This window comes from Helianthus annuus, chromosome 5, assembly GCF_002127325.2.
Source record: "Helianthus annuus cultivar XRQ/B chromosome 5, HanXRQr2.0-SUNRISE, whole genome shotgun sequence".
Classification (NCBI taxonomy): domain Eukaryota; kingdom Viridiplantae; phylum Streptophyta; class Magnoliopsida; order Asterales; family Asteraceae; genus Helianthus; species Helianthus annuus.
The window spans coordinates 108,446,441-108,458,837 of NC_035437.2; the positions used below are offsets into that span (position 1 = coordinate 108,446,441).

The 12,397-nt window shown below is 35.6% G+C and overlaps 1 protein-coding gene across 1 annotated transcript; it reads left to right on the forward strand.

Annotated features, from left to right (window-relative positions):
* Positions 1-267: 267 nt before the first annotated feature.
* LOC118492235 lies at positions 268-3,268 on the forward strand. The gene is made up of 2 exons (XM_035990125.1): positions 268-599; positions 1,913-3,268. The coding sequence occupies exons 1-2, from the start codon at positions 353-355 to the stop codon at positions 2,428-2,430; spliced, it is 765 nt and encodes a 254-aa protein (XP_035846018.1). The 5' UTR covers positions 268-352; the 3' UTR covers positions 2,431-3,268.
* Positions 3,269-12,397: the final 9,129 nt, after the last annotated feature.

Sequence of the window (12,397 nt, forward strand, 5' to 3'; positions counted from 1 at the left end):
GCAGAAATGAGTAAAATGTAAATAACCAGCCAGTTGGGCAAAATAAGGTGTCAGTGACCAGATTAAAATTGTCGCTATTTTCCTGGATTGGGTCAAGCCCATTCCACTGTTAGAGTGCAACACAAGGAAAAAGAAAAGAAGTATTATATTAATAATTATTATTGTTGTTTGTGAGAGTGGGCCGCCAAACCACTCTAGGCATCGAATTGCAAGAAATTTTTGATGTTGGGCCTTTAATCAATTAATTTAAACATGGTCTTGATAAGATACAAAACCCAAAGGGGTTCTACGGCTGGGCCTGGGCGGCCAAGAGAGGAGCACATGACCAGCCAACTTGACTTTCTTGGGATGCATGGACCAAGCCCATTTGTTTTGTGTTGGGCAGCAACAACTAAAAAAAGGAGAATATATTATTTGTTTGTTGGCTGGACGGCAACAACAGGGGGGCTGCGACAAAAGAGAAGACATCAGAGACAACATCAGACGACTTCGAGAGGGGACGGCTGTTAGGAGCGCACGAAGACAAACAGAAGGAACGATCTGGAGCAGGGGTTCATACGGTTCAAGTTTCAAGGCCGCGATTCAAGATTCGATTACAGGTTTGCAAATAATTAATTTATTGGTTCGATATACTTTTTGTTTATTGAATTCATGAATATGATTTATTATTTTAAGACTTGTATTGCATTCTTGGTTATGGTTCTTGGCTAAATTTATTGAACTACCTAGGTTAAGATGATATTTAATAAAGTTTGGATTTTTATTTGTTTATTATCGTGTGTATGGGTTTTTCTTAAAAAGTAAAGAACTTTGGAATCTTTAACTTAGTGCATATGCGTATCTAGTTTTGATTATTGATTATTTATTCATTTCACATGAACCTTGGTGAATGTCTTTCATAGGATAGGTTTGTGTTGATTGTTTGAGTCTTTGCGGGCTCGGGTAGTCTTTGGGTGAATTGGCCAATAACCTTAGAAACGGTAAATAAAATATACTTAGAACTTGATATTCTGCTAATCTTGTCGCTGAGAGGCTCGAGGTTATTAATAGGTCTCGGTTTGATATATAGCTAGGATTAGTTTTGAGAGAAATCGGTCTTAGTTCCCTAATCTTATTCGTGTCTATTAAACTAAATTAAAATCTATAGTTGCTTTAGACTTTCGCGCTGAGAGGTAGATTGTCAGATTAAGGCACTTTTAAAGAAGTTAGAGGACTGAGAGGAAGTCTAACCAATCGGTAGTTATAACAGCCCTGTAGAGTCTCACATGTTTCTTCCTGAGAAGGGTCGGGAGGTCTTAGTAGGGATTTCTTAGGGTTTAGCACACAAAGATCCCGGTTCCATACCACTTTAGTTTCGAATAGAAATCCATTCCTAGTTAAATAGGATTCTAACCTAGGTAGTTGCTTCGCCACCTCTGATCTAAATCTCGTTTAAGTCGCGTTATAGTTAGTCTAATTAATTAGTTTAAATTTAATTTCAATTTTAGGATTGTTAGAAACCCCCCAAAAAACAAATAATTCAGTTAGGTCAGTTAAGTTAGTCGAGTCTAGTCAACGTAATTAGAGAGTCTCGTGGGTTCGATACTCGGACTTACTTAGGCTATACTGCATTGACCGGTACACTTGCCGGTTGTGTGGTCTAGGTTTAGAGAGTCTTTAGTCTTATAAATTTAAAACTTAGAGTGTCTAGTTTAGGGTTAAAATTAGTTAGTTTAATTAGACCACTTTTAGCATCAAGTTTTTGGCGCCGTTGCCGGGGACTCTTGGCGATTTCGTTTATTAGCTTCGATTGGACTTAATTGACATAATCTGTGCTACTTGTATAGTTGTGTAAATTTTTTGTTTTTTTTTTTAGTTTGTTTTCTGTTATTCTCTCTACCTTGTTCTGCTCTTTCTACTCTCTTAATGACAGGTGATCTAATTGACCGAGATATCTCTGATGATGAGTTTTATCCCACCGAACCAATATGGGATTTGTCAGATGAAGAGGATGAGGAAAGTGAAGATAATCTATTTTGGGAGAGAGAATTTGCGGATGAGTTAGAGGGTTTGCCTGTAGATGAAGAAGTAGGTACGTTTGATCCGGAGGGGGACCTTGCTTACCTAGAAGCTTTACTTGAAGGAAACCCAATGACGGACATTAAACAAGAAGAAGAGGTGGTGGAAGAGAAAGAACACCACAGCTGGCCCGTGGTACTGATAACGAATGCAAGACAAAGTTCCAAACCACGGGAGAAGGCAATGAGAAGAACACCTGGGATCGTGTTTCAGCGGCTCCTGCCAGGTAAGTTCAATTTTTTGTGTTCTAACCCATTAAAATTTATAAAATCATTTTATAATTCCACAGTTAAATTTTTAAATGTTTATGAGAAACGGGTGGAATTAAATGGGTTAGACCGGGTTCAAGTCAAGGAAAAGCCTCCTGATTAAATTCAAGTGTGGGGAGGTTTTGTAGAGTTTGTATAGAGTCGTAGTTTTTGTATATTGAGTCTTATTTAGTAGTGTTTGAGTCGTATTTTGTTTAGAGTCGGTATTACTTTGGTTTTTGCTTGTTTTTGTTTATGCAGGTTTGAATATGTACCACCCGTACTCAATCTCCATTCGGGTGATTTTGGAGCTGCTTATCAAATTTCAAGTATTTTCCAAGTGTACTAGTCAGTGTCAAAGCCGATCGCGAACGAAATGCTATACGATCGAGTTTGATTGGACGAGAGTTTTGGAGCCTACACGATAATAAACCAGCTAAGTCCTTTCCAATTTGCCCTTAGTATTTTTTTTATTTCTTATTTATTTTAGTTTTTTGAGTCGGTTTCCATCCTACATTGAGGGCAATGTAGAGTTTAAGTGTGGGGATGGGAAACTATCGTTTAGTGTTGTTAGTTAGTAGAGTCTTGAGTCATAGAAAGTCGAAAAATAAAAAAAAATAAAAAAATTTCAAAAAAATCCAAAAAAATTAAAAAATTAAAAAATCAGAAAAATGTCCTTTGAAATAAGAAGTTTGCAAAATAAAAGCGGAAAATGATAGAAAAGTTGGGTTTTTGTTCGGGGTCAAATAATAATAATATGAGATAATTCAATTGAGCTTATGTCTAGTTTGGGATGTGCGGGTAGGCTCGATTCGGTTCTAGGTTCCTTTGAACTTAAATATACCTAATTGTCGGTCTACTAGTGGGTTCTCATCTAGGGAAAGTGGGGAAATTGAAACCGTCGATAATAGTATAAGGGATGCCGTTATAAGCTAAGATCGTTAGAGTTTTTGGTCATTATCTCGTTGAAAAAGAAAAAAAATAAATAAATAAACGAGCTAGAAACTAAATGAAAGTAGCCATTTCTATGTAGTCTGTGGTTGGGGATAGCGACTCTACAGCCGGATTACCTCTAGGATGTGTGAAATCGACCTTGCAAAGAAAATGAAAAGTACCGAAGCCTAAGTAATCCGAGTTGGGGATAGCGACTCTACAGCCGGAATGTCTCTGGGTTAGGGAAAGCAACGTCTATGCTCGAAAAAAAAAGAAAAAAAAAAGAAGAAAAAGTGATGAAAAAAAAATGATGAGAAAAAAAAATAAGAATAGATTTGATTTTAAACTCTCTTGATCTTGGTATAAAACGGTTAGGAAATAACCCAGTGGTTTTTCCATTTGTCCTATAAGCTTGAGGGGGGATTAGGTGGACTTGCGATTTTTAGCGTGAGACCCTAGGTAGATTGACCGCACTTGAACTAAACTTGCATGATAAGGGCTTGGAACCGGGGTTTGGGTTTAAGAGGACAAGTATACTTGCAATCGAGGCTAACACAAGTTTCGATTTTAACAAATAACTTAAGTTTTTGTCCCGAATGATTATTCCGGCTATGATTCCGTTTTGCATAATTCTTTTTCGAGGACGAAAAAAGAGTAAGTGTGGGGATATTTGATGTGGGGTAAAATACACATATTTGTCCCGTGTAGAGTGTATAATTTTTGTATAAGATTTATTTGTTTTTATTTAGTTTTAGTATTATATTATTTTATTTTGTGTTGGGTCAGATCCTGGTGCAAATGGAGCGGAAATGAGTAAAATGTAAATAACCAGCCAGTTGGGCAAAATAAAGTGTCAGTGACCAGATTAAAATTGTCGCTATTTTCCTGAATTGGGTCAAGCCCATTCCACTGTTAGAGTGCAACACAAGGAAAAAGAAAAGAAGTATTATATTAATAATTATTATTGTTGTTTGTGAGAGTGGGCCGCCAAACCACTCTAGGCATCGAATTGCAAGAAATTTTTGATGTTGGGCCTTTAATCAATTAATTTAAACATGGTCTCGATAAGATACAAAACCCAAAGGGGTTCTACGGCTGGGCCTGGGCGGCCAAGAGAGGAGCACATGACCAGCCAACTTGACTTTCTTGGGATGCATGGACCAAGCCCATTTGTTTTGTGTTGGGCAGCAACAACTAAAAAAAGGAGAATATATTATTTGTTTGTTGGCTGGACGGCAACAACAGGGGGGCTGCGACAAAAGAGAAGACATCAGAGACAACATCAGACGACTTCGAGAGGGGACGGCTGTTAGGAGCGCACAAAGACAAACAGAAGGAACGATCTGGAGCAGGGGTTCATACGGTTCAAGTTTCAAGGCCGCGATTCAAGATTCGATTACGGGTTTGCAAATAATTAATTTATTGGTTCGATATACTTTTTGTTTATTGAATTCATGAATATGATTTATTATTTTAAGACTTGTATTGCATTCTTGGTTATGGTTCTTGGCTAAATTTATTGAACTACCTAGGTTAAGATGAATATTTAATAAAGTTTGGATTTTTATTTGTTTATTATCGTGTGTATGGGTTTTTCTTAAAAAGTAAAGAACTTTGGAATCTTTAACTTAGTGCATATGCGTATCTAGTTTTGATTATTGATTATTTATTCGTTTCACATGAACCTTGGTGAATGTCTTTCATAGGATAGGTTTGTGTTGATTGTTCGAGTCTTTGCGGGTTCGGGTAGTCTTTGGGTGAATTGGCCAATAACCTTAGAAACGGTAAATAAAATATACTTAGAACTTGATGTTCTGCTAATCTTGTCGCTGAGAGGCTCGAGGTTATTAATAGGTCTCGGTTTGATATATAGCTAGGATTAGTTTTGAGAGAAATCGGTCTTAGTTCCCTAATCTTATTCGTGTCTATTAAACTAAATTAAAATCTATAGTTGCTTTAGACTTTCGCGCTAAGAGGTAGATTGTCAGATTAAGGCACTTTTAAAGAAGTTAGAGGACTGAGAGGAAGTCTAACCAATCGGTAGTTATAACAGCCCTGTAGAGTCTCACAGGTTTCTTCCTGAGAAGGGTCGGGAGGTCTTAGTAGGGATTTCTTAGGGTTTAGCACACAAAGATCCCGGTTCCATACCACTTTAGTTTCGAATAGAAATCCATTCCTAGTTAAATAGGATTCTAACCTAGGTAGTTGCTTCGCCACCTCTGATCTAAATCTCGTTTAAGTCGCGTTATAGTTAGTCTAATTAATTAGTTTAAATTTAATTTCAATTTTAGGATTGTTAGAAACCCCCCAAAAAACAAATAATTCAGTTAGGTCAGTTAAGTTAGTCGAGTCTAGTCAACGTAATTAGAGAGTCTCGTGGGTTCGATACTCGGACTTACTTACGCTATACTGCATTGACCGGTACATTTTCCGGTTGTGTGGTCTAGGTTTAGAGAGTCTTAGTCTTATAAATTTAAAACTTAGAGTGTCTAGTTTAGGGTTAAAATTAGTTAGTTTAATTAGACCACTTTTAGCACATCATTGGGCACGGCCCCGTGCTGGCTGAGCACGGGGCGTGTTCAGTCTCGTGCCTTCTCTATTTTGCTTGGGAAGATGCTGTTGAGGGGTCGGGCAATCCACTTATGTTCCTTTTCTTGTATTTATGTTAGATTTAGCTGTCTTTTTGCTTCTTTCGTGAATTTGAGCTCATTTAATCCTGAAAATACAAAAGGAAGACAAAAATACTCTTTTTCCAACATTAGTACTTAAAAAGGGTTAGTTTTATGCCTCATTTGATGTAATTTATATGTTGTATTTTACACACATCAGACCTTCAATTTGATGTTTTACGTCTAAAACCCCCTAAATACCTATAATTCATGAGCGTAGGTGATTCTATCAACTGTTAGATCGATTGAATCGGTACCGTAGCTGATGCATCACTAGAGTAACAATCAAAGGGCCTAAGGAGACTGTGGAGGCGGGGGAGGTAACGGAGGGACTATGGAGGTGGGGGAGGTGACGGCAGCTACGTGGTGCTGGCGGAGATGTGGAGGTGACGGCTGGGAGTAGGAAGGGGTGGAGGAGGGATTTGTGTTATGAAATGGCAGAGGAGAAGAGGCTAGAAGAGGGGAGTCCACATCTGCCCCAAGAAGAGGTCTCGCATACCTTTTTTAATGAAAGGTCTTCGAGAAAACAAACACACTGCAGACTCAAACGTCTACGTGTGGTCTGCGTGGGGCAGACATAAGAGGTTCTTAAGAGCTTTTCACAAAAAAACAAACACCCCCTTAGTATTTTTCTGAAAAATCACCCTTGATCGGTAGAGAATATCAAGGTTTGTGAAGAGAAAAGGGGCGATGATTGAAGGAAGAGGAGAATTAGGGTTTTGGATTGAAGAGAGAGAGAGAGAGAGAGCGCGTTTACTAAAGAGAAAACAAATTGCCGCTCAATTCTCAATTCTTAGGCTTAAGAGCAAGTCCACATCATCAATTTGGAGGCCTAAAATCATGCCATGTAGGTAAGTTGTACTCTTTTAGCATAGTAGAATGCATGTGTAAGAGCATTCTCATCCAAACCACCAAAATCTGTGTGGGGGGTTTTTAAAATATAAGAAGTATAAAAAGTGGTTGTGAGTGGAGGAGAGAGAAAATGTTACTGTTCATCTGTATATTTGGGGGGACACTGTTCACCCCCTATATTTTTTTAATATATATTAAAAGTGGTTGTGAGTGGAGGAGAGAGAAAATGTAATATATATTGAAAAGGAGAGAGAAAAAGTATTTGTTTTTAGTGGAAATATATTGATATAGGAGTTGTTTTTTAATGGAATGTATGTATATTTTTAGTGGATTGGATGTGAATGCTCTAAGTTAGTAAATTGTATGCTTTATAAATTGATCATTTGATTTAGTTTAATGTGTTCAATCTGTTCCTCTTTTAAACTAAATTAGGGTTGTAGTTAGCCCGTGTTTCGTGGCGGACAATTATTTTTTAGTATGGCCATGCGCAATGCAACAATAATGCGATCATTATTGTTTTGGTTTGTTAGGAGTATGAAATTTAATTGGTATCGTTTTGATTTGTTACGATTTTATAACGTCAACACTTGGTATAACACCAATAATAATAAAAAGTGTAGAAAATTAAGGTAAATAAAAACTAGAGTAAATTACGTTTTTGGCCCCTGTGGTTATATCAGTTTTACTATATTGGCCCAAAATAAGAATTTTTAACAGATCTACCCCTATGGTCCCTATATCTAACCATTTTGGCCCCTGAGTCTAACTAAACCCATTAACCTAGTTAATTATTTGTCACATGTAACTCACATGATGGGCATATTTGTAAATTCACCTCCCACACATGTTAAATTATCTTTAATATATATTAAAAATATCTTTAATTATTGTTTTTGATTTGTTCAAGAGGAGCCAACAAGGGATTATTGTTTAGGAGATACACATGTAACTCATCTTCTTCTCTCTCACAAAATAAACCCACTCATCTTCTTCTCTCTACTCTATCTTCTTCCACCACCGCCACCAACCACCATCATATCCCCCACCAACCGCCACCGCCACAACCCCTCACACGCCACCACACACAGCTCCCCACAACCCCACGCGCAATAGCCACAACCCCCACATCTAAATATGAAGTCGATGCAGATCTGTTAACGAATCTGAATGTGCAATGATTAGAATCGGATTTGGGGGTGTATGGTGGTGGTTTAACGAATCTGAATAACCCAGATCTGTTAATGTTTGATTCGAATCGGATTTGGTGGTTTCATTCGAACACAAAGACTGATCTGGTTTTGAAGTGTTCTTGAAGATGATGATTGTTCTTGAAGATTAGGGTTTGAAGATGATGATGTGCAGATGATGGGTTCTTGTTCTTGAATTTAGGTTTTGTTTTTTTTTTATTTGTTCATGTTCATGAAGATCTGAAACTGATCTGTTGATTTAATTATTGTTTTTTTGATTTGTTCAAGTTCATGAAAATCTGAAACTGATCAGAAACTTTTGGTTTTTTTTCTGAATTGTATTTTGAGTTGAAGATATTGTTTTAGATTGATGTGAAATTATGAATGTCAGTTGTGGATTTGTGTTTGAAGATGAAAGTGGGTTTGAAGATCTGGGTTCTTCGATTGTTTAATTTCTTCGATTGTTGAGTTGAAGATATTGTTTGAAGTTCTGGGTTTGTTCAAGAAAGAGATGCAGATGATGATGATTTGTTCAAGATTTAGGTTTTATTTATAAAGTCATAAAAGGGGAGAGGAAATTACAATTTTACCCATCATGTGCAACCCATGTGACCAAGAAATTAACCAGAGTTGGGGTTTGGTTAGACTCAGGGGCCAAAATGGTTAGATATAGGGACCATGGGGGCAGATCTGTTAAAAATTCTTATTTTGAATCCCACAGCCACCAATATTCTCGTTATGTCCAAAAAAGGGTATCGGTTTCGTTCATTAAAAAAGCGACCAAGTTAAATAATTTAAATAAACAAAAGAAATTTAAAGTTTATGTTTGTTATTTTTAATGTTCTTCCTAACCTTACCGTTTTCTCATGTTGAACCTCACATCCCTTAAAAAATATTTAAAGATAAGTTTTTTTTTTTTGAATTTGTAAAAAAAAATATTTAAAGATAAAATTTGAATTTGTAAAAAGGTGAAGGTTATGGAAGCTAAACGTTTTTTCAATTAAAAAAAAAAAAAGACCTTTATAAGAATGGTGACTGCCACTAAACCATTTTGCTAACCGAGAGAAACATAATTAATTTATTATGACATAGAATTTGAAAAGAATTGTACCGGTTTTCCGGATAATTGCTTGTCTTGTTTGGATTTTGTGAAGAAAATTAAAGAGAGCCCGGGAAGTATAATTTGGAAGCGTCTCGTCCATACCATCATTATTGCCACGACTTGGAGAATTTGGAGCGTGAGAAACGAGATGGTTTTCCAAGGTAAATTTATCCCTATTATGAAGACGGTAGACTTTATCAAAGAGGACTCGTTCCTTTGGATTAGCAATAGAGCTAAGATAAAGAAGCCGGTTTGGGATAATTGGATCCGTTTTGATGTTTTAGACTTATTGTAATTGGTTTCTTCCTTGTCTTTTCTTTTCCTTGTTTTGTTTCGTTTTGTTTTGTATCCCAGTTTCTTGCTGGCTCTTTATATATATATATATATATATATATATAGGATTAGGTTCAAACGTGAACAAAATCCCAAGAGTGAACTGCGTGAACTGATCTGGGCCCTTGATTTTTATGATCTTGAGATTAAAGTGAGTGCCATGATGGTAATTATTTGGTTAATTTTTCCATTTAATTAAATACAAAAAGGGTATATGTGTAATTTCATTCTTAAATTGATTGCATAAATCTCTCACAAATCAAGTAATCAATTATCCTCTTAAATTGATTGCATAAATCTCTCACAAATCAAATCAAGGATTAGGAAAGATGTAACTTAATTCAATTATTAAAATAATTATTTGTTTAAAAGCGATGTACACATGTGTATTCTGATTTTGCCCTCTTTTTAATGCGATGTACACATGTGTATATCGTCTGTTTTTGTGATATCTCAGAATTTTTTTTGTATTGAATGTTGATGTACATCTGTGAATTACTGTACACATATGTACGATGCTGAGTACACGTGTGTACTGTTCTATTTATATCCAAGTACACATGTGTATACCGTTGAAATATGAAGGTTACGTGGATCTTAAAAATCAAAATTTGAATTCTGGTGATGAAATCTGAAATAAAAATTAAAATTGAAATCTGGTGATTTGTTGTTTGTTTTGATAATTATCTTATAAATAAATAAACATAATGTGGATAATGAATTTAAATTAGGAAAGATGTAACTTAATTTAATTATTAAAATAATAATTTAAATTTATTTTTTTATATAATTACAATCCTACCCTTAACAACTAAAAATGAAATCAAGGGTCCATATCTGTTCACGCAGTTCACTCTTGGGAGGTTGTTCACGCTGGAACCCTACCCTATATATATATATATATATATATATATATATATATATATATATATATATATATATATATATATATATATATATATATATATATATATATATATAAAATGATTCGCCGTTCAAAAAAAAAGTTGTACCATAGAACTTCGGTTTCGGTTTAAGTTATTCTACAAATGTTTTTAAAAATAAGAAGTGTACAGACACAATTGATCGTACAATATGACACAATGTCGAGCAAAATATTACACAATGTCGAGAAAAAAAAAAGACACAGTGACTCGCAAAAAAGAGATAATTAATGATGCAAATATAGAAAAGACACAATGATAATAAACAAAAATTCTAAAATCTACAACCTATAAATCCAAAAGTGAAAACCTAAAATCTTTCATCCTAGAGTTTGAAGAGACGGTTCAAATACCGCTTGAATGAGGTCAATCCGAGTCCGTTTGATACCCTTTGTACGCCTTCTTATTTTTAGGAGTCTTTATATTTAATCGTAAAACAGTTGAACTTCTATTTCTTTATATATACTATAATTATATTTACGATAATAATTCATAGGTATGATTCACTTAATCGGTTTGAGATAAAATAGATTCAAACTTAACATATTCAGCAATTACGTCGAGAGACATATATACTAAACATAATACTAAAGATATAGGAATCCTTGACTAGTAGAAAGAGAACAGGAACCATGCATTTATAACAGCAAAAAAGAACATATCGTACCAGAAATGTGACCTCTCCCCATCTGGTATTAGGTGTAAATGTGACTTGTACCACACATCTAACATTCTCACATTATGTATATTCGGAAGCCCATCCGTAGTGGTAACCTCTCATAACCCTTTGCGATATGGGGTTATAAATCTGGAAGAGAGAGAAAGAGTGGGCTGGAGGTGGTTGAGGGTGGTGGCTGGAGGTGGCAGTGGTGGTGAATGGCGGTGGCAGTGGTGGCAGGGGGTAATTCACAGAGTGCACAAAACACAGGGGGTAATATGAAAGGGCATTATAGTCATTTCAAGTTATAGTCAACAGATTAGTCAACAAATTTGAGGCCGGGGGGTAAGGTTGCGACATAACAGCAAACATTGGGGGGTAAAATTGCAATTATTTCGTTAGGGGGGGGGGGGGTAAGGGTGCCAATCACCCTCAAACCATAGGGGGTAAAATTGCAGTTTACTCTATATAATATATAATTGTTTTGATTCTATAGATCTGTTAACTTTGCTAGTGTAGTGGTATTAGTCCTGCCATAGTCTTGTAAAGACCCTAGCTCGAATCTCATAAGCAAAATATTTTTTTTCCTTTTGGCGCATCCTTCTGGTGACGTTAATGAAAGACTCATAAGCAATATGTTTTTTTCCTTTTGGCGCATCCTTCTAGTAACATTAAACGAAAGACTGAGATATATTAATTAAACAAAGTTGTGATAGTGTAATTATTTCAAGTATTTTTATCAAATACAAAGCAAAGCAAATTAAAAAATAAAATGGATTTATATTGTGTAAAAAAATAGAAAATAGGGTATTAATGTCTAGGTATCTAAAAACCCGATTTTCTAATACCCGATCATACCGAAGCACAGTTTGGTTCTTGAAATTGGGTATTAGAAAAACCCGATTTTTGCACCTCTAATGTTAGTCAATAACGAAATTAGGCCTCCATTTTATAGTTTGCTTAGGGCCTCCGAAAATGTAGAAACGACTCTGTCTATAGTATATTAATTTCGATGCGGGTAAACGACTATGGAACCGCTTTCGGGTAATAAGGAGGATATATTGAAAGTTTCATATCCGACCGCGTACTGAATACCCATAGCCCAGTACTCTTTCTCTTTCTGAAAGTTTCGGTTCCCCCTAGGTTTAGGTTTTTTTTTTTTTTTTTTTTTTTTTTTTTTTTTTTTTTTTCTGCCATTCCGCCGTTTATTTTCTCTCACTGATCCAAAACGTGCACACACATTGAAGACTCCAAAAGGTGCACACACATGAAATACAAGGTGATTATATTTACAAGTATGAGATGAAACAGAAATAATAATGTATGTAACATTAGCATATATTTTATATACAAACTAGTTATTTTCTGTTCGCGCGTTGCGGCGGGACCCAATGACTACAAAAGGCGTGTAAG